Source organism: Ovis canadensis, chromosome 7 (assembly GCF_042477335.2).
Source record: "Ovis canadensis isolate MfBH-ARS-UI-01 breed Bighorn chromosome 7, ARS-UI_OviCan_v2, whole genome shotgun sequence".
Lineage (NCBI taxonomy): Eukaryota > Metazoa > Chordata > Mammalia > Artiodactyla > Bovidae > Ovis > Ovis canadensis.
Genome location: NC_091251.1, coordinates 22,598,230 through 22,621,247, shown reverse-complemented (window position 1 = coordinate 22,621,247; position 23,018 = coordinate 22,598,230). Strand labels below are relative to the sequence as shown.

The 23,018-nt window shown below is 40.7% G+C and overlaps 1 protein-coding gene across 3 annotated transcripts in view; it reads left to right on the top strand.

The window, feature by feature from the left end:
* The window catches only part of DMGDH (dimethylglycine dehydrogenase), a 71,673-nt gene that overhangs the window by 9,671 nt on the left and 38,984 nt on the right, over window positions 1-23,018 (top strand). For 2 of the 3 annotated variants that reach the window (XM_069595374.1, XM_069595375.1), the window contains exons 3-7: window positions 491-589; window positions 2,307-2,471; window positions 5,618-5,822; window positions 13,282-13,530; window positions 16,169-16,367. In XM_069595374.1, coding sequence (XP_069451475.1) covers window positions 491-589; window positions 2,307-2,471; window positions 5,618-5,822; window positions 13,282-13,530; window positions 16,169-16,367 — 917 coding nt within the window. The remainder of the gene's footprint in view (window positions 1-490; window positions 590-2,306; window positions 2,472-5,617; window positions 5,823-13,281; window positions 13,531-16,168; window positions 16,368-23,018) is intronic. The other variant, XM_069595376.1, reaches the window with a different exon arrangement.

The window sequence follows — 23,018 nt, the reverse complement described above, 5'->3', positions numbered from 1 at the left end:
TTAAGAACGGAACCAGGAGGGCTGCTCGATTCAAGGGAATGGTGGGGACTGGGACCAGGAAAACTCTTTGCTTGCTGGTTCATAGTTCTTCTCCTTAAGGGAATGCACATGCTTTGTTAGTTTGAGTCCACGTTTTATGTCACCCCCCTTCTTCCTAATAGTGTATATCCCTAACCTATGTGATTCCATCTAAGTCATCCCATTTCTGAATCTGCAAACAACTCTTTCTCTAATAACTTTTATGGACTTAATGTATATGTTTGTTGGCTGGTTCTTGCATTATTTATGTGGTTCAGATGGGTTCTTATAACTGTCATGAGCCTTAAGCAATGTGTGTTCAAACTGATTCTGATGTATTTTCACCCCCAAAGGACTGGCTGGTACGTCTCAGTTTCTCACCAACAGTAATTTAATTCTTAACAGATAAACTATTAACATTTTGAAAATGTTAATTTTTTTTTTTGTATTTCCTTTCCTTCCCACTTTTAAGGCAGGTTTAACAACTTACTTTCATCCTGGAATAAACTTAAAGAAAATACATTACTATAGCATCAAACTTTATGAGAAACTGGAAGAAGAGACTGGACAGGTAAATGCATTTAACTTGAACTTATCTTTTAGGTCAGTTTCTGAGATACAGAAGATTACTGAAGGATTTTGATATCATCATGTTTCACTGTCTGTAGTGACATCTATGGCATGCGAAATGTCTAATGTGGTAGAAGATTCTGATGAGAGTTTAAGATGAGAACCTCTAGAGCTTGTTTTTCAATCAGTTGAATTTCTTGAAGTATATTACCCATGTAACTACCTGCTCTTCTTGATTTTTTAAATGAGAAGAGAATAAAAAGCAGTCTTTAAAAATATCTTTGGTCAGCTACTATATCTGGAAACTAAGAGATCAGAGCCTTTCAGCACTGGTTTGCAAAGGATCTGATGATTGTTCATGCCAGATTGTCACATGACTTTGAAAAGTGCTTCCCTTAAAGCCCCTTACTTTTATTTTCATCTCATCTCATTTGTCTTAGTACTTTCAAAATAAAGTGGCAGGCAAAAAGTATCCATAGACTAAGACTGAAGTCTACTTAAAATTTTCATGCCATTTCCCTTTCCTAAAACCATCACACGGCTCCCCACAGCGTACAGGACAAAAGCCAAAGAGGGACCTTTATAAGCTAAGCCCTGCCTGCTTTCCCAACATTTTCTCTTGCCACTCTTTGCTCTGCTTATATGCTTCAGCTATTCTTAATTATATGCAGTTCTAGAACGAGCTGATCTCTGTCCCTGAGACGATATTCCCTCTGGTCCCCGTTTCAGCATCACCCTCCACCTTCCCGGGAGTTGTCTGCTTTGAAAAGCCATCCCTAACTTTCTTCACCCAGCAATCAGATGTGACTGAGCGTGCATCTCTTGGCTCTAAGACCATGAGTGCACAACCCCCTTATAACATGAATCTCTCTCAATTGTGGTTGTTGCTTTGTTTACTTTATTTAATTGGTCTTTCCTACAGACTCTGAGCAAGATAAGGCGAGGATAAGGACCGCATCTCTGTGGCCGTTCTGCGTCTTCACTGCTGCGTGGGCTCTCGTTGCTCCGGGCGGGGGCTGCTCTCTAGGCGCAGTGTGCAGGCTTCTCAATGCAGTGGTTTCTCTAGCTGCCGAGCACAGGCTCTAGGGCACGTAGGCTCAGCAGTTACAGCTCATGGGCTTCGCTGCTCCACAGCGTGTGGAAGCAAACTCATGTCTCCTTCACTGGCAGATGGAGTCTTAACCACTGGGCCAAGAGGGAGTCCAAGGACTTCATTTTTTATCTCTGTCACTCAGGGCCTCGCTGAGTGCTTGGCCAAGTAAAGAACTTCAATAAATAACAAATGAACGTTTCTTTCAGTTCATACTTATTCTCCTTGTTGCAACATTCGAATTCTTCATGTTCCCTCTTCAACTTTTTCTTTTTTCACATAATTTTCTTCCACTCTGTAGATGAACACTATCTCATGTTGTAATTATGCATTTAGCTGTCTGTCTTTACCTGCAGACTGTAAGCTCCATCCAGGCAGGGTCTTCCTCTCTCTTGTTCAGAACAGCATCTCTAAGGGCTTAGTATGGTGCCTGGCACAGAGGAGGCACTTAGCGCACACTCCTTGAATGAATATCTTTTTGTATGAGACAAACATGTATAGTTATCGCTGTCATGCATACGGAATCTCTTTTCTGGCACACCTGCATTTTCACTGTGCTGGAGAAGAACCATGGTTGAGTGCCAAATCATCATTTACTTATGAGTTTTTATTGGCATCATTGTTGCAGGTGGTGGGATTCCATCAGCCAGGTAGTATCAGAATTGCTACCACTCCTGTAAGGGTAGATGAATTTAAATATCAAATGACTCGGACTGGCTGGCATGCAACAGAGCAGTATATTATTGAACCTGAAAAAATTCAAGAAATGTTTCCTTTACTCAACATGAATAAGGTATTTATCTTAAGGGCATTTTCACCATTTGCTAATTTTAATTAAGATTAGAAAATGTTATTTTAGAAAGTTAATTAAAAATAGAAAAACTCTGTGCATACATGTTGAATGACAAAATTAGATATTTAATGCTGAAATTTGGGTAAATGAGAAGGTGGGATATTACGTATGTTAAATAAAGTAAAAGTAACGAACGAGCTGATTAGTTTTCTACCTATGACAACCAAGGAAACATTTTCAATACCTCTCTATTACTGTGTCCCTCAGCTCTAGAGGTTTTTATAATAAACCTTCTGCTTGAGACATGCAAAGAAAATAACTGGGTGTGATAATGTGTGTGTAGAAAGAATGTATTATTAATTTTTTAATAAAATCAAAGATAGAAATACATGCTATACCTAATATATATTGCTACACAAATATCCCCCAACTCAAATAACTAGCTTGACAATCTCTGTATCAGGTTATTGATCTAGCCAAATTTGGCTGAGAAAATCCATTTGGATATTTAGTGTCTTTTTGCTGAGTGATAATCCCTTTTGAATAATAGTAAAAATGACTAATACTGCATTACCTAACACTACAGCACATTATGTACCAGGTATTATGCTCAGCCTTTTACATGTATAATCTCATTTAATCTTCACAATAAAAATAAGAACCATTTGGGCTTCCCAGATGGCTCAGTGGTAAAGAATCTGCCTGCCAAAGCAGGAGACACACAAGAGAGGTGGGCTCATTCCCTGTGTCGGAAAGATCCCCTGGAGTAGGAAATGGCAACTCACTCTAGTATTCTTGCCTGGAAAATTCCATGGACAGAGGAGCCTGGCAGGCTACAGTCCATGGGGTCACAAAGAGTCATACTGGACTGAGCGACTGAACCTACCCACACCCACACACCCACATACACACATTATCAAGAAACAGGAAATTGCAGCGTGGTTCACAGAGTGGGCCCAAGACCATCCAGTTAGAAAGCTGGAGCAGAGATTTGCACCTAGGCTCTCTGACTTCCAGATCAAAGCTATGAACTCTCTTGGATCAGAGTCACTGACTCCTTTATACATACTACCTCAGGGTATCAGGAAGGGCTGTTCAGGCTTGTGTTTCTCCCTGATAAGTCCGGCAGTGTCTCTGCCCAGGAGAGTCCATAGCTTTGATCTGGGAGCTGGGGTTGTTTGCCTCTGGGAGTCTTTGCGGGCTGCTGCACTGCCTTGTCTGCAGTTTTGTGTGATTCCAGTGTGACGGCAGCTTGGTGTTATATCGCATCGTCTGCATTAACATTCTGCCGCCACTACTGGGAAGCATATTCTGTTTATATGTCAATCTTGGGGTGCTTTGCTGCAAGTCCTCACCTTCACAGATTTTTCTCAAGAATATTAGGCAGTGGAAATATGCAGGAAGAGTATTCTCTGCGTCTGGGCAGGGATCCCAATCAAATAGATACAGGATCACTGCATAAGGACATGTCCATTATAAAAGACCAGTGTGATGTTTGTGTGTGTGTGTGTTAGTCACTCAGTCCTGTTTGACTCTGCAACTCCATGGACGGTAGCCCACCAGGCTCCTCTGTCCATGGAATTCTCCAGGCAAGAATATTGGAGTGGATTGCCATTCCCTTCTCCAGAGGTTCTTCCCGACCCAGTCTCCTGCATTGTAGGCAGTTTCTTTACCACCTGAGCCACCAGGGAAGAGAAGTGATATTTAGAAGTTTACAATAATACAAATGCCATTGAAATCAAAATTCTCTTGAACTAAACCTGTAATCAGAGATTGGATTAGTAATCCAAAACTTCCCACAAAGGAAAGCTGGGCCCCAGATGGCTTCACTGGGCCCAGACATTTAAAGAAGAATTACTACAATTCTTCACAAAGTCTTCCAAAAATAGAAGAGAAGTGAACCCTTTCCAACTTATTCTATGAGGCCAGAATATATACCAAAACTAGACAAAGACATCATGAGAAAAGAAAGACCTGTATCTCTTATGAATACTGATGTAAAAATCCTCAACAAAATACTAGCCAATTGAATTCAGCAACTTAAAAAAAAGATTCTTTAGCATAACCAAGTGGAATTTATCCCTTATGCCGGGTTAGTTTTAACATCTGAAAAATCAATCAATGTAACATTGCATAAATAGAATAAAGAATAAAAAAATACATGATCATCTCAACAGATGCAGAAAAAAGTTGACCAAAGCCTCTTGCCCATACTTGGTGCTTAATAGATTTTTGCTGAATAGATGAGAGCTAACTATATATTTCACTGCTCCCTCCTTGTTCCATCTGAGTTGGATTCTTCTTTGTTTCTCCCTCAGTATCTCAAGCCCTAGCACAAAGTAGGTACTTAAGAACTAGTTGTTGAATGACTGAATCAAGTACACATTTCCCCGATACCAGTTACATATTTAACACGTGAATTTACTAATAGTATTAAATAATTAAATATAAATAACTGATCAGTTAGTGTTAGATTTGACTACAAATGTCAGAAACCAAAGTAATAATGCTTAGACAAGATAGGTGTTTACTTCTCTCTTATTTAGGTAGTCCAGGGCTTGAACGGTGACTGTTCTCCATGAAGGCTTCAGGGACCCGGTTGCCTTCTAAATCACTGCCCTGCCATTCCTAGCGTGTAGCTCTTTTGTTCTTATTCCAAGATGGCAGCTAAAGCACCAACCATCGTGTCTGCATCACAGACAGCAGGGTGGAGCAAGGGACAAAGAAGGGACGAGAGGCACATGCCAGTTGTTTTTTTAAAATGATTCGTGTGACCATGATACTTTCATTTGCATTTCATTGACCAGAATTTAGTACCAGTTTTAGTTACCAGCTGGGACTAATGGCTGCCAGCTATTGGACACTCTTTGTTCTTAGTGGTTACGTGTCTCCCCTTGCTTTCTGGGGGAGGGAAGAATGAATGCTGGAGACAATTGCAAACTTCTTTCAAATAGCGTGTTTACTTGGCTCTAAATGTGACTCCTACCTAGGTCTGAACTTAGACAGGGAAAATAAAGTGAAGATGGAGCAATCTGATGCCATGATGTGTTTTTAAAGTTGAGCTTTACTGAATATTTGCTGGTAGGATACTGAGTGAGTATATATATAAATTCATTTGACTATTGACTCTTGTATGATCCATTTAGATTTTAGCTGGACTGTATAATCCTGGAGATGGTCACATTGATCCTTACTCTCTAACTATGGCCCTGGCGGCTGGGGCTAGGAAATATGGTGCCCTTTTAAAATATCCTGCCCCAGTGACTTCTTTGAAACCAAGGTCAGATGGAACATGGGATGTTGAAACACCGCATGGATCTATGAGAGCAAATAGAATTGTGAATGCTGCAGGTAAGCGTCTTTTCTAATAGTGGGTTTTTTTTTTCAAGTGGCAAAGAAATAAGATATTTAGCTATGAAGTAACGTCTTATACTCTAAACATTGTTATGAAACACTGTGATGCTCTCATGTTAAACATTTTGTCTGTTTCTGAGCTACAAATCTCTCCCTCCATCACCTTGTTCTTCATATGTGAGATATGAGCTGCCCTTTGTTATCCATAAGAAGTTGGTTTTCCATCTTATTCTGTTCCGGGTCATATTTTGCCAAACTATGCTTCTTCTTCCTTCCTAAATTTTTGCCTTCTTTACAGTAGTAACCAAATTCTAATGGTCAAATTCATGAGCATTGTCTTTTTGCTTTTTAGAGCAAATTTGATCATTTGTATCCTTTCTCATCCATTTTGATTACTTGACTCTATTCAAAAAACTTTTAACTCATTAAACGTATCGGATAATCTTTTCTTTAGTATGCTTTGTTACAATTTAGACTCAGAATGTTGACGCCAAAAGGGATATTTGAGATAATCTAACAACTCGTTCATCTTCCATTTGTGAAGATCAAAGTCCAAGAAGTTTATGTTTATTGCAAAGTGACAGTTATGCTAATTGGCAAAATGACAGTTATGTCAAAACCAGGACTTGAACCTGGGTCTTTGGAGTCTTGAGTTAACACACTTTCTATCAGGTCCTTTGCCTATGAAGTAATTTTCAAATAACAAACTAAAAATAAATTCTTGTGCAAATGAAACTGCTTGTGCAGTCTAACCTGGGATAATAATTTATATTTACCTATGGTACATAATGGTTAATTTAAAACCTAAAATAAGCATGAGGCAGCTGTAGATTTTCTTGTGGTCTGCTCTTTGAGTCATTGCTTATATTTACAAAGTGAAAACAACCTTTATATTTATCAGATCAGATGATATGCCATGAGAACACGCCAGAAGCAAGTACTCTTGGGATTCTTTCCTTTAGATTGTATCTTCTGTTTGATGTTATTTTTTTAACAAAACATTTTTAGTGACCCTGGAAAAAGTAATATCTTCAATATTTAAGAGTTTATGTTAGTATTTCTGACTCTTTCTAATCCATGCTCCCATTTGTAAAGCATAAAAATCTCATTCTTTGACATCATTTGAAATTCTAAATAATGTAAGATGACTTGCCTAAAAAATAAAAGCAAAAGCACTGATTTGTTTTTGAACTTCACTTGCCCCGCCCCCAGGGAAATCTCCATCAGGAACTCCCTCCAACCCCCGCCCCACCACCACCACTGTCCTTGGGCACACCTGGTCTAAATTCTGCCATAAGATCCAAGGCAATAAAACCGTTCCTTCTCTTTTTCCAAGTAGCAAAAATTCTTTGTCATCTTGCAACTTTCTTTATGGTCTCATGAATTCAGCCTCTAAAAGCATTTGACAGTTTTCATAGTGATAGTAAATACTAAACAGACATTCTCTGACTTCTTATCCAGCACCTGTGACAGACATTGCTCATTGATCACTGAACTCATTTCAGAAAGACTTGGACAAACCCCATGATTTTTCTTACACAGTGCTTCAGGCAGCCACATGCTCTCAACTGTTTTGAGAAATAACATAGAAGACCTTAATTTTACACATTTATCTCTTATTTTCCTAAAATGGATAAATATTTATTCATACAATTCATTGCCATCATAGTATTTCTTTTTTCGAAAGCATAATTTGTGAGGAATAAGGAATCATTGAAGAGAAAGAATAATTTCCAAAGAGATCTGACCTAAGTCTAGGACACTGGTTACCAAATGAGGTATTCTGTGCAGCTGTGCAATCTTGTGGGGTGGCCTGGGCAGAGGAGAACAAGGGCAGGAGGTCCTGGAGAAATATTTCTGGTGCTGGCCTCAAAAAACAAATCCCAGAGCAGCATCAGGAAAACTGTTCTTCAGATGTCCTGCTTCTGAATGCCTTTGCTCCTGATGCCTTTAACTCAGCCACATCTGAGTTCCATCCTCAGGTCTTGATAACTCCAGGTAGCTCCTTGTTCACAGTTGTATGAAGAACTGTGTGCTTGTGCACTTGGTTGCTCAGTTGTGTCTGACTCTTTGTGACCCCTTGGACTGCAGGCTGCCAGGCTCCTCTGTCCATGGGATTTCCCAGGCAAGAATACTGGAGTGGGTTTCCATTTCTCCTCCAGAGACTCTTCCCACCCCAGGGATTGAATCTGCCTCTCTTGCTTTGGCAGGCAGATTCTTTACCACTGAGCCTCCTGAGAAGCCATACAAAGAACTGCGTTGTCTCAATTCTCAGTTCTTTATGCCATTCAGATCACATCTCAGCCCCATATCTTTTTTTTTCCTTTTTCTTCTCCATCTCTTTTCTTTCATTAGCAAACATTATTGGAGAAAATCTAACTTATCACATATTAGTAGTCTGTGGAAGGTATGGAGGAGTGTGTGCTTATTTATGTCTGTTTTTTTTTTTAAAAAAAACCTTTTTAAAGTATGGAGCGTCCCCTAAATGTAAGCCTTAGTCATTGCGGGTGAAGTTTTGGACAAATCCTCTTCTATTCTTAAAGCTAGCAATGATTAATTTTATGAATAAAAGCAACCATCTGCAGAAGGCATTGTGCTGATGTGATTTAGAATGTGTATCTGATGGAATGTTTCCCAGAGTTATTTGGTGAGACCAAGATGTCTCATAAATTTCAGAGCTAGCCTTCTGGCAGCTCTGAAATCTAATTAACATCACTGGGATATAAACTTGGAAATATAACCAAAACGTAAATGATGTAAAGGCCACTATCAGTTACTCAACTGTGCCGTAACCTGCTAAACGTCTCTTTACATGGAGTCATAATGAAAGGCTGCTGAGTCTTCAGGATACCACGAAAAGGGAAGTCTAAAAGCAAAAATTTGTTAGTTTGCTGATGTATCTCCAGGACTGTCCAGGGCAGTGGGGCTCTCTTGACCAGAGACATGCTATTGCCAGCTGTGTGACCTGGGCAAGGTACCCATTTGTAAAACAAAGATGTGTGTGAAAGTGTTAGTCATGTCTGACTCTTTGAGACCCCATGGACTATAACCTGGCAGGCTCCTCTGCCCATGGAATTCTCCAGGCAACAACACTAATTGCCATCTCAACAAGTTATTATGATCAGTAAATGAGCTAATAATGTAAAGTACCCAGATAAGAGACTTCCCTAGTGGCTTAGTTGGTAAAGAATCTGCCTGCAATGCAGGAGACCCAGGTTCCATCCCTGGATGGGGAAGATCCCCTGGAGAAGGAAATGGCAACCCATTCCAGTATTCTTGCCTGGAAAATCCCATGGACGGAGAAGCCTGATGGGCTATAGTCCATGGGGGTACAAAGAGTTGGACACAACTTAGCCACTAAACCACATAGAAAGCACTAAACAAATTCAGTAGAATAATGACAATTTTGATTATTATAGTTATTTCCTGGAAGGCCTATGCCCTGGTCTGGGAAGCACTAGCAGTGGGTGTATAGCTTCTTGGTAGCAGCCTTAAGATTTCCCTGCTCCTTTCAGTTGCTCTGTGATCACCCAGCACACATTTCTGCTGGTAACCTGACTTCCCACAGAGCTTGGTTTTCAAGCTAGGTGCATAAGAGTCACCATGAGAAGTTTCCCAGGTGGTCTGGCTGGGAAGCTGCATTTTAAACAAGGCTCCAGGTAGTACTGTACTGTCTGTACCAGATGGACTGTAAATATTTTTTGAGAAACACTGATATATCAGTGTTTCCTGTATATCTTGTTCCTACTGACGAGGCAACGTGGGGAGCTTTTTGCTGAGCAAGCAGAGCTGAGGAACTGTTTCTCACCCTGCTGACCTCTTGGTGTGCAATAGGCTAACCTGCCTTTAGTGTTGCTCTGAACACAGCTTTGCTCATCCTTGGGGAGCCAACCTGAGCTCCAGAGCAGCTCAAGGGCGAGGGCGGGAGCTATTTGCTGTGATGCCTGATGATGAATGTTTCTCTTGACCTCATTTCCAATCTACTCATTAAGCCCACGTTAACTCTGTAAACTTTACTTCAGAATTTTCCTAATATGGTAAGTCAGAAATGTGATTGGGTCATGCCAACATGAAGCCCAATATTCAGCCAGAAAGAAGTGTTTAATTTTGTGCAGGCTTTGCCTCAGAGAATGTCACTGTATAAACCATCATTGTCACTGTATAAACCATCTACTAGAAGCAAACTTGTCCACAAACCCGTACTGTTCATTTAAACTCCATTTCTATTAATCACTGCATTAAAAAAATGGAAGCCATTTCTAATAATCATTTTTATTGACTCGTCTATGTTTTTCAGATGATATTGGTAGATTATAGAAGATTCCTCCACACTTGTTTCTCTTCCCTTTGAACTCGGTTAGTGGGTGATCTAGCAAGGGTGAAAGTGTAATCCTGGCAAGATTTAGGTTAACTTGATTGATGTATAGAGGAAGAGAATGCCAACAAACGCCACCACAGTGTAGCGGAAAACAGTGTAGGGCTTGCTGTGGGGTTTGGAGTAAGATAGTTATATGATGCTTATGCATACATTTCCACTTTATTTTAATGATGAAGTGTATTAATAAGCAAACAGTTAGTTCAGAAATTTGTAAATATGTTTGAGTAGGACAGAATTTGTACAGTTCTTCTGTGTATTCTTGCCACCTCTTCTTAATATCTTCTGCTTCTGTTAGGTCCATACTATTTCTGTCCTTTATCGAACCCATCTTTGCATGAAATGTTCCCTTGATATCTCTAATTTTCTTGAAGAGATCTCTAGTCTTTCCCATTCTGTTGTTTTCCTTTATTTCTTTGCATTGATTGCTGAGGAAGGCTTTCTTATCTCTTCTTGCTATTCTTTGGAACTCTGCATTCAGATGCTTATATCTTTCCTTTTCTCCTTTGCTTTTCGCTTCTCTTGTTTTCACAGCTATTTGTAAGGCCTCCCCAGACAGCCATTTTGCTTTTTTGCATTTCTTTTCCTTGGGGTTTTTCCAGTGGTCATGTATGGATGTGAGAGTTGGGCTGTGAAGAAAACTGAGCACCGAAGAATTGATGCTTTTGAACTGTGGTGTTGGAGAAGACTCTTGAGGGTCCCTTGGACTGCAAGGAGATCCAACCAGTCCATTCTGAAGGAGATCAACCCTGGGTGTTCTTTGGAAGGAATGATGCTAAAGCTGAAACTCCAGTACTTTGGCCACCTCATGCGAAGAGCTGACTGATTGGAAAAGACTCTGATGCTGGGAGGGTTTGGGGGCAGGAGGAGAAGGGGATGACAGAGGATGAGATGGCTGGATTGCATCACCGACTTGATGGACGTGAGTTTGAGTGAACTCTGGGAGTTGGTGATGGACAGGGAGGCCTGGCGTGCTGCAGTTCATGGGGTCGCAAAGAGTTGGACTCGACTGAGCGACTGAACTGAGGACAGAATTTATTTTCTTTAATTTTTGTTCTTAATTGAAATGAGCTTATTAACCACTACAGTGGTTTGAAATACTAGGCTAAATATTTTGGCTTTTTATATTTTAAAACTGCTCCAGTGCATATAACTAGAACATGTGGCTTTACTATATTATCCTGCAAAGTCTTGATATTGGTAATCTACATCTTTCTATTAGCAGGAATAAATTAAATCTTTAAATTATTCAAAGACCAGCAGGCAGCTCTAATGCCCCCAGGTAAGATTTTTGGTTTGCAAATGGACACCCATTTCTGTTATCCAAGTGTGACCAGCTTAGCTGTTAGGCTAAAACAAAACAAGAGAATCCAAGAGTGATATTTGGATGTCACATAAGAGAACATCATCAGGGTTCTCAGATTCGATTGATAATTTGTGTCTGGCTCTGAACTTCATAGTGACAGAGACTTCAGGACCCCTTACCAGGTTGCCCCCCACCAAAAAAATTACCAACACCACCACCCAGAAATGGTTAAAAGTTTAGAGAACGCAACCTCTAAATAAATAACTTGGGGAAGATGCCCTAATCATTAGAATGATCGTTCAACATTATTATGAAACAAAGAAGCAAACAGGACCCACCATCCCCCCAATAAATCATTGGTGGGTCAGGTGGCCCTGTATCCCTGACACATCATTGTTTTTGTCATTTTAGGTTCTAAAATACCTTTATGCAGTTGAATATGTCTTGGATTTTTAGAATAGTCTTTCTGTAGCCAGAAAACCAATAGCATGTGACCACTCCAGAGTCTCCCAGTATGAGCTTGGGCATGTCTCCTTATCATTTTGGACTTTAGCTCCACATCTGTAGACTGAAGAGTCACTGGGGAGGGGAGAGAATCAAGGGTCCTTTCAGCCACCACTTATCTGGTTCTGTCTTTTGCAATTAGAAAAAAGTAATATTAGTGTCCCCCAAGATGACGTGCCCATGCCCACTGTGAAGGGAAACAGGTTGTGGGAATGCTCGCTTACCTATGGGCCCAGTCCCCTTTGCTGGAGCACTGCCTCCCTCCTGCTCAAGATGCCTTCTGCCCTTGCAAGAAAGGGTGTTTTTACAAACATAGTCAAACTAAACTTTTAATATAACAGAGAACTTAAGTTGTTATCTTTCCCAAAGAATATACATTTTCAAATTTTAAGTTGACAGAACAATTCTGTATTTGTAGAATTTTAGGCTCCCAGGATTTGGAGAGACTAGAGTCTGGGGGATAGAGGGCTGACTAGCAGAGTTTTATTTTGCATATTATTATGCTGATCACAGCTACATGGGGTCTCTTTCATTGCCTGACCTCCCTGTTGTACAAGTAAGGTCAGTCCATTACTGTCTTTTTAATATTTGTGACATTTTATATATTTGGGTTGTTTATTTTTTCCTTCAAAGGGTTTTTTCCTCATACCTTTGTTTAGGGCAAAATACTTTTTCAGAAATGGAGTTCCCTTAGATTCTTCAGCACTCTGGGGTAGTATAAAATATTGTCTTCTCTTCCCCCATTCAGTTTTGCAATGACAAAAAGTTTAAAGTTGTTATGGACATTCATTTCTTAAAAATTCATTTTAGGGAAGTATAGTTGATTTTCAAAGTTGGGCTAATTTATTCTGTACAGCAAAGCCATTCAGTTATGTATATATATATACATATATATGCATATACACACATACATTCTTTTTCATATTCTTTTCCATTATGGTTTACACAGGATATTGAATATAGTTCCCTGTGTTATACAGTAAAACCTTGTTGTTCATCCATCCTATACACACCAGTTTGCATCTACTAACCCCAAACTCCCCTTCTGTCCCTCCCCCTTCCTTGGCAGCCACAAGTCTGTTCTTTATGCCGATGAGTCTATTTCTGTATCATGGATAAGTTCATTGGTGTTGTTATGACATTCTTCAGACTTTGTCATGAGTACTGAATTCTTCTAAATGTTTTCTTTTAATTGAAATAGCCATATCGATGGCCATCTGTGGTGCATTTTTATGTGAAGTGACATCTTCTAATACTTTTTCTTATTTCAGGATTTTGGGCTCGTGAAGTAGGAAAGATGATCGGACTAGAACATCCTCTCATTCCGGTTCAGCATCAATATATTATCACATCGACCATCCCTGAAGTGAAAGCTTTAAAGCGAGAACTCCCGGTGCTCCGCGACCTGGAAGGATCATTTTACCTCCGACAGGAAAGGGATGGGCTTTTGTTTGGTCCATATGAAAGTCAGGAGAAAATGAAAGTTCAGGACTCATGGGTCACCAGTGGAGTCCCCCCAGGTGGGTTCGGCAAACAGAAGTACGTGCCGGTCGGACACGTATATGTTGTCCCTCCCGACGCTCTGGGTTGTTTGTAGAATAAGATGACACCGTGATACTAGACCATCAGATAGATAATCTGGAACATTGGAGGTGAGGGCTTTGAGGCAAATTCTGTTCTCATACCCCTTTGAACAATCACAGCAACGAGTAAGGAAAGAGAGTTGGTGGTAGAAAAGCTGAAAAAATAGTGCTCCCCGCTGCTTTGGAAAGCCCCAGCTAATTTTTACCTGGCCACACCAACCTCCTGCTTCCCCTCTTCCTTCTCACTCCTCTGCTTACTTGATCTAGTTTCTAGATTTGTATACAGCTCCTCTTGTGCTTTGACAGTTGGTAACACAACAGGTATCAGAGCTAGGCATGCAGCCTGTTAAGAATGAAAGCCTTTTCTCCACACCCTCTCCAGCATTTATTGCTTGCAGATTTTAGGAAGATAGCAATGACGACCCTGTATGCAAGACAGAGAAAGAGACACAGATGTGTATAACGGACTTTTGGACTCAGAGGGAGAGGGAGAGGGTGGGATGATTTGGGAGAATGACATTCTAACATGTATACTATCATGTGAATTGAATCGCCAGTCTATGTCTGACGCAGGATGCAGCATGCTTGGGGCTGGTGCATGGGGATGACCCAGAAAGATGTTATGGGGAGGGAGGTGGGAGGGGGGTTCATGTTTGGGAATGCATGTAAGAATTAAAGATTTTAAAATTTAAAAAATAAACTAAAATTAAAAAAAAAAAAAGAATGAAAGCCTTAAAATCTACAACAGAACAGGACAGGTTGAACTGCGAACTGAAGCTGTCTCCTGCTGCATAAATGGATGTGGAAAAGGCTTAGGCCTCCCTGCTAACTCTGGAGGTACCATAGTTTCTCTTTTAAGTTCTGTAAGAGAGAAAAAAAAAACCTGTTTTATTTATTTACTTTTATTTTTAAAAAAATTTTTTCATGAAACTTTTCTGCAAAGCCAGATGAAGGATTGGGTCACCTAAGGAGGCATCTTGGGTTTTAGTCTATAGAAGGAGCTAAAATGTCATTGGCACACAAATATTATAGAGAATATGAAGAAATGCAGATGATAGTGCTTTCTGGAATTTACTTTGATAAGCTGCTTGGGCTACAGAATGAATCCCTCCCTCCTAGTCTTCAAAGAACATCTTTGCCCAGTTACTGCACATGATAAACCACCTTCCATAGACGTCAGGCCAGCCAGTTAAGTGCTTGGCTTTGCACAGTGGGCTCTGCACGTTTGGGCCTGAGGGGAGTAGCTCCCATCCCAGAGGGCAGGCTGAGCTGCCACCTGGGAGCCTACCTCTAGGTCCTTCCTCTGTGCCGGCAGCCTCTCCTCCACATAAATGTTGAAGAAATATTTAAATAATTCTGGTTGGAGGAAGAGCCAGATTGTTGGCTGGCCCTGGGTGCCCACATGCTCGGGTCTAACCCCCGTGATCTGCAGGCCTCCCTGACCCGACAGACTGTCCACAGAGGAGCAAGAAGGGGCTGGCTGGCTGCTGTGTGGGAACACCACCAGCGCCGCTGGGGGCATTCTTTTAGCAGCTCATCTGGTGCCTTTCACAACAGAGGAGATGACTGTGTCCCAAGACCTTGACTCTTCACAGTGTTCTAGTCCTCAATGTGTGTGTGGCAGGGGGCTTGAAGAATGAGGCCTCCTTGCCATTCCTTCCCTGGTGAGAGTTAAAAGGTATCTAGAATCCATTATCTGCATCTTAAAGTGGCTTTCCATTTATCCCCAGTGTCCTGACACGACTTTGTCAACTCCCATTTGCCCTCACCTGAGAGGATGAAACAGAATTTTGTAGTTAATCGAAGGATAAAAGATCTCTCTTGACAAACCAAGTTATTGTTGGTTTTTAAAATTGTGATCGGATTAAATACTGGAAACTGCTAATATGAATAAAATAAAATTTTATATTATAAAGGTTATCTTTCATGATTTAATGTTTCAAGAAATAACATTATTATTCTCAGTATATAATATGGTAATATAACAATACTCATCTGTTGATAGCGAATATCAAGCATAGCATTTAAAAAGAAAAAAGAAAAGTAACTTTCTCCTAGGCCATCTTTAAATGTAAGCTTGGATTCAGGGATTTAAGTCACTTTGGAGTGCATGGCAAGACAGGTGTGGTATCCTCACCGCAATGACATTTCTTTTTTTTTTTTTTTTAACTTTTTATTTTGTATATTGGGTTCTAGCTGAGAACAATATTGTGATAGCTTCAGGTGGACAGCACAGGGACTCAGACATACATATACATGCATCCACTCTTCCCCACACTCCCTTCCCATCCAGGAGGCCACGTAACATTGAGCAGAGTTCCCTGTGCTATACAGTAGGTCCTTGTCAGTTATCCACTTTAAACATGGCAGTGTGTATATGTCCATCCCAAACTCCTTAGCGATCCCTTCCCCCTGCCCCCAACCCCGGGCAACCATAAGTTCATTCTCTAAGTCTGTGAGTCTGTTTCTGCTTTGTAAATAAGTTCATTCGTATCATTTCTTTTTAGATTCCACACATTAGGGATGTCACACAATATTTCTACTTTTCTGTCCGAACACTGGCATTTCTTTTCAGGTTTTGGAAAGGAGCTCTTTGAGTCTGATCTAGACCGAATCATGGAACACGTTGAAGCTGCCATGGACTTGGTTCCAGTCTTGAAAAAGGCTGACATCATCAGGACCGTCAACGGGCCCATCACCTATTCTCCTGACATTCTGCCTATGGTGGGGCCCCATCAGGGGGTCCGAAACTACTGGGTGGCTGTAGGTTTTGGGTGAGTATCTCTATGTAACTCAACATTGATTAGAGTTACATATTTTAGAGAAGTCTTGCCCCATAATCTCAGGCCAAAAATGGAAAACGGGGCAGAGGCAGAGAGTTTTCTCCCTTTTGTGAGCAATGATGTGAAAGGAATAAAAATTTTCAGTCTTAAAACTTTGACTTGTATAGGTTTGACCGATTTGTTCACAGAAGGGCAGTGATTTCCTGGAATTTTCTCTTTGCATACTTCTTGCCACTTCCGTTATTTATGTCTCCTTTCATGCTGCGAAATGTTCAGATGAATGAATTTGCCCCACTTTTACACGGACGTTTTCATAACACAATATGACAAAGATAATTTAAAATATCAAATGTGTAATATATCTGATGTAGTTTTCACCATAATTCATACTTGTTCAACATGATTTGTTTCTTTATGATTACTCAAGCTGCTTACTATTTATGGTTCCATTACCCATTTGATCTTTCATCTCTAACATTTGTCCCATTAATTTGGTGAATATTAATGTCAAGCCTATTTTACTGTCATATCACGGTTTCTAATATTCTATTTTTCCTTCCCCATTTTGTTTGGCCATTTATCCAACTGATGATTGGTGATTGGCCAGCTTTGTGCCAGGTCTACTGCTGGGCACTGGGCTATAGCTGAGAACAAGGCAGGAAGTCTGACCAGAGGCGCGAGACTGCCTGGGGTGCTGTTCTTCTAGGACCATAGAGAGGTTGGGGTCTGAACTAAGGAAGCAGCAGTGGGGACTGAGAGATAGGAAGCAAGATTACTTAGATTTGGTGACAGACTGCATTAGGTTTTAAGGGAGAGAGAAAAGGAGCAAATGATGGCAACCTTTCCAATTTACTCCTGTGGTTGCTGAGGTCAGAGGAAGCAACAACCAGGAAGATAATGAGTTGAATTTGTGACAGTGTTAAGTTTAAGTCTTCAGAACATTCAGAGGTAGAAAACCAGATGGAGCTGTGAGTCTGGAAGGTATAATGGACCTGGGAGCCTAGGGAATCACCTATAGAGTCAACACGCAGGCCTGCGCATGTGGGAGTGTTTCTTTTGTGCATCCCTCGTGTATCTTCTTTGGAGAAGTGTCTGTTTGTATATTTCGCCCATTTAAGAAATTAGATTATTAGTCTTTTAATTGTTAAGTTGTAAAAGTTCTTTAGTCTAGATATAAGACCCTTATCTGATACATGATTTGCAAAATTTTCCCCCTTCTGTGGGTTTTAAAATTTTCTTGATGATATCCATTGAAGCACAAAAATTTTAATTTCCATGAAGTCCAAAATGTGTATGTGTTTCTTTTTTTTGAATGTAGTTTTGATATCATATATAAGAAACTACTATTTAATCCAAGTTAATGAAGATTTATACCTTTATTTTTTTCTAAGAGTTTTATAGTTTTAACACTTACATTTAGGTCTTTAATCTATCTTGAGTTAATTTTTGTATGTGCTGTGAGGTAGGTACGCAGCTTGATTCTTTTGAGGATAGCCAACTGTCCCAGCATCACTTGTTGAAAGACTGCTCTTACTCACTAAATAGTGTTGGCATCTGTGATGTCTTTTTTTCTGATGTTACTTCTGACACCAGCACTTAGTTCTCCAGTTCTCGGACACCAACTGAGTGTCCAACAATTTCAGTTCAAATCTGCTGCTCACTCTCAGAGTGCAGACCCCACTCAGTCTCACAAAACCATCCTCACTTCAGATACCAGTTTCAATTTCCAGGTATCACCTGTCCTTCTGACTGAATGCCTACAGATTTGGAGGTCGCAACCCCTCCTCAGTTTTGCTAATTCACTAGAATGACTCTCAGAACTCAAGGAAAACTTGCTTAGTTTTACCTGCTTATTCTCCAGAATGCGACTCAGGAACAGTGCGTATGGAAGGGAAGTGCAGGGCAAGGTCTGGGAGGGAGGATCTGCTGCAGGGCCTTCATGAGCCTCTCTGGTGCATCATCCTCCTGGCACTTCAGTGGATTCACCAACCGAAAGGCTCTTTGAACGCTGTGGTTTGGAAGTTGTTGCGGAAGCTTCATTGCATAGGCACAATGGATTAAAACCATTGATCACTGGTGATTAAACTTCTGGTGACCAGCCTCTATTCTGAAGCCTTCTGGTTCCCCTGCCCCCTCTCCATGGAGCCAACTGTTAGCGTAGCATACAAAAAAATATAAATTCCAAAAGTGTTAGGAGCTCTATGCCAGGAACTGAGGACAAAGGCCAAATATTTATTTTTTCATTGTCCCACAGCATCCTTGTAAAAAATCAGTTTACTGTATGAGTTTGGATTTATTCCTGGACTTTCAATTTTTTTCCATTAGTCAGTGGGTCTGTTCTTAGGCCCGTACCACTCTGCCTTGATTATAGTAGTTTTTCACCAAGTTCTGAAACTGGGAAATGTGACTCTTCCAACTTTATTCTTATTCAGTATCGTTTTATCTATTTGGGCTTCTTATATTTTTGCGTAACATTTAGGACCAGCTTGTCAATTTCTCTAAAGAAACCACCTAGGATTTCCATAGGGATTGCGTTTTTGTAGATCAACTTGGGGAGTATTTCCATCTTAACAATATTGAGTCTTGTGATTCACACAAAAGGGATCTCTTCCATTTGTTTGTGTGCTGTGTGTGAGCTTAGTCACTCAGTCGTGTCTGACTCTTTGTGACCCCATGGACTGTAGCCCACTAGGCTCCTCTGTCCATGGGGATTCTCCAGGCAAGAATACTGGAGTGGGTTGCCATGCCCTCCTCCAGCAGCTGTTACCAACCCAGGGATCACACCCAGGTCTCCTGCATTGCAGGCGGATTCTTTACCAGCTGAGCTACCAGGAAAGTCCGTTTGTTTAGGATTTTTAAAATTTCTTTCAACAGTGATTTGTAGTTATTAGAGTATAAGTTTTGCGCTTCTTTTGCTAAATTTATTCCTAAATATTGTATTTATTTTTGATTCTGCAATTAACTGAATCACTGAATATTGATTTAGTCAATACATTTTGTGAATCATTGCTCTTTATCTATGAACAAACAGACAGTATACCTGGTCTCATGATATTTATACTTTAATAGAACACCTATTACTAAGGTAAGCAGGAAGTTGCTTTCTTTAGAACACTAGTTACTTATCACCTAGACATTGTATCTGCTTGTGTGAGGTTGATGTCGACATCCAGCTCTGACTGTTCTGAGCAGTTTCCCCAGGTTGTACACTCTGTGAGGTGAGTGGGAAGGACAAATGGTAGGGATGGATCAAAGTGCCTCACTCTCTCTGACCAATCTGGCCTAACCCCAAAAGGCATTTTTGTTATTTAAAAGTTGAGATTGCTAAAATAGTTCTCACGAAACACGGTGGAATGCTTATGTCAACTGCCCCTTCCAGCTTATACCAGGGATCCCGTCCACGGTTCTGAAGGCCAGTGGTTTCCATATATGTGGCTGAGCATCAAAATCACCTGTTGTTGTTGAGTCACTCAGTCGTGTCTGACTCTTTTGTGACCCCGTGGACTGTAGCCTGCCAGGCTCCTCTGTCCATGGGATTTTCCAGGCAAGAATACTGGAGTGGCTTGCCGTTCCCTTCTCTAAGGGATCTTCCTAACCCAGGGATTAAACCTGAGTCTCCTGCATTGCAGGCGGATTCTTTACCACTGAGCCACTGGGTTTGTTAAAAAGCGAAATCTCAACTCTGTCCTTAGTTGCATGTGTTTTTCATCCTCCTTTGCATCTTACCTGTGAAATTCCTATTATTTGTCGTTAGAATCCATGAGAGATGTGTTGAATTGGAAAACCAACAAGCAAATGTAATTCCCATACAACCCCCTCCTATAGATTCTGATTCAGTAGTCTGGAGAGGGGCCCAGGGATCACATCTCAGTATTGTCTGTTATTCTAGTCCAGAGAATAAGTATTTGCAAACTGTCTGCAGATATGCCAGTGCTCATTTTCATTACTCTAGTCAAAACTGTTTTACTTTTGTCCCAAATATAGCAAGTCCTCCTGCTTCTAGGTGACTAACACAGTCCTCCCCAGATGTTTAATGAGTTGTACTGAACTGAGTCTAGTTATCTTGGCTTAGAATAGATTACAAACAGCAAATTTAAAGACAGGAGAGTGCTGTAAGATGTAATGCCTGACAGTTTAACAGTTATTATAAAAAAGCAGACACAAACACTCAGAAGGCATAGCAGCTGGGCCATGTAATAATGGGTTATGCAGATAAATGCTAGACATAGAAGAAAAGCCTAACTCTTCTTTCCTCAGCAAGTTCCCTTTCACTTCCATGTTATACATTACCTCCTTATGAAAATCTTTTCCACTGGGCAGAGGCATACTCTGTTGTTGGTTATATAAGGACCCAACAGCCACCATGTATCACTTGCCTACTACCTGCTTTAAAATGCCATGTCAATTAATTCTCCACCAGCACCATAAAGTGTGCACGTGAGGAGACTAAAGCTCAGGGTGGTCACACAACTTGCAAGGTCACACAACTGGCAGTGGCAGAACAAGAATTATACCCAGATCTCTCTTACTCTATGCATTTCACTCTCAATCACTCTGGGCTCTCAACAGATGTTTCATCCATCTCAACAGATGTGTTGTATGAGATTTTACATTTAACTTAATAAGGGTTATAGGGCTAAAGTTTGTGGGAATTTCCTTTTTGCTATGTTTAAAACAGATAACCAACAAGCACCTACTGTATAGCACATGGAACTCTGCTCAATGTTATGTGCCAGTCTGGATAGGAGTGGATTTGGGGGAGAATGGATACATATATATGTATGACTGAGTCCCTTCTTTGTCCACTTGGAACAAATCACAACATTGTTAACCAGCTATACCCTAGTATAAAATAAAAACTCTGAAGTTTAAAAAAAAATAAACACATTTAACATAAAAATAAATAAATAGGTTATATTCAGGATTCGCCTCAAGCAGCGGCACTCTGGCCTATTTATTTACTCATATGCATTGTTGAAAGATAAAGAACATGATGGTCTGGCAGTGAGTCCACACGAAACCAAAGCACAACCCTGGCTATGCCCAGGGAGTCTGCCAAGGATATTAATTCTGTTATGTGTGTCTTGGCAGAAAAAAAAAAAAAAGACCATTAAAGAAGTAAAGTCCAATAATAGAGTGTGTACTGGGGTCAGATGACTGAGTTTGTATCCTAAATCTGCACTTTATTGCAGTGTGACAGCCTTATTTAACTCCTGTGTGCAGGTTGGTTTTCTCACTGGTAAAATACAGTTGCTAAAGCATAAATCAGCTGGTAGATGTTAGGGGGAAACAATGCCTGGTAAATGGTAAGCTCTCAGTGAATGCCAAAAGATCTTTATATAGTTTCAGGCCTTGTAAACAGTATCTCTAGCTCTCAAAAACGGTAACAGTTGTAGTCAGACACTGGAACTGGTTAAGTGAATAAACAGTTTATGCAAATAGTTCGCAGTTATTTTAAGCATATATTTAATTTTTTTTGCTTTCTTGATACTTAGTGAGATTGTGGGTGATTTGGATGAGCCAAATCAAGTCTTTTTTCAAAATTATGTAGAGAAATATAAATTGCTATCTCTTTATCCTGCTTAAGAAATGTCCTGATAACAAATATAAGGAAATATATCATTATAACAAATGATATAAATCATTTTTATGAAACAGTAAAATTGGTATCTTGTAGAAAAAGGTAGTTAGCATTTCCAGTCTTTGCTAAGGTCCTCCCATGTTTTTAGAAGCTTCAGTGCTGGCTAAGTAGTTGTCATCTGGGGTACTGGAATTTCTTGCATTTTGACGTTTGCTCATGTGGCTACTTTTTGCTCCTAGTCCTCTCCCCGTGACTCCCTACTCATCCAATTCCTTGAAAGCTTCTGTTGACTTAAACCACAGATGAACCACCCAAGACTTTACCCAGAAGAGTGAGTAGGTAGAACCTCACATGGGTAACGTTAAACCCAATTCCTCCATCTGATATAAAATGACTTGCCACTTATCTTCTTGGTCTTTTAGAAACTAATTATTCGTTTGATTTTTACTGCGCTGGGTCTTCACTGCTACCTGGGCTTTTCCTCTGGTTGCAGCAAGTGGAGGCGACGCTCGCTGCGGTGCACAGGCTTCTCGGTGCGGTGCCTCTCTTGTTGAGGAGCAGGGGCTCTGGGGCACACAGGCTTCCGTAGTTGCAGCTTCAGGATCTAGAGCACAGGCTCAATATATGTGGCTGTGCTGTTCTCTGCTTAAGTCACTCAGTCGTGTCCGACTCTCTGCAATCCCATGGACTGCAGCCCACCAGGCTCCTCTGTCCATGGGGATTCTCCAGGCAAGAATACTGCAGTGGGTTGTCATGCCTTCTTCCAGAGGATCTTCCCAACCCAGGGATTGAACCCAGGTCTCCCCCTTTGCAGGAGGATTCTTTACCTTCTGAGCCACCCGGTGGGCTTAATTGCTCTTCAGCTCTGCATAAGATCTACAGCCATGCTCCCTGATCTTAGCTGCTTCCCAGATTAGGGATTGAACCTGTATCTCCTGCATTGGCAGGTGGAGTCTTCACCACTGAGCCACCAGGGAAGCCCATGTTTTTGGTTTTAAAGTATCTTCATGTGGGTATAGAAACAAGCTAATCCTCCACACCGAGTGACTCATTGGTTGCAA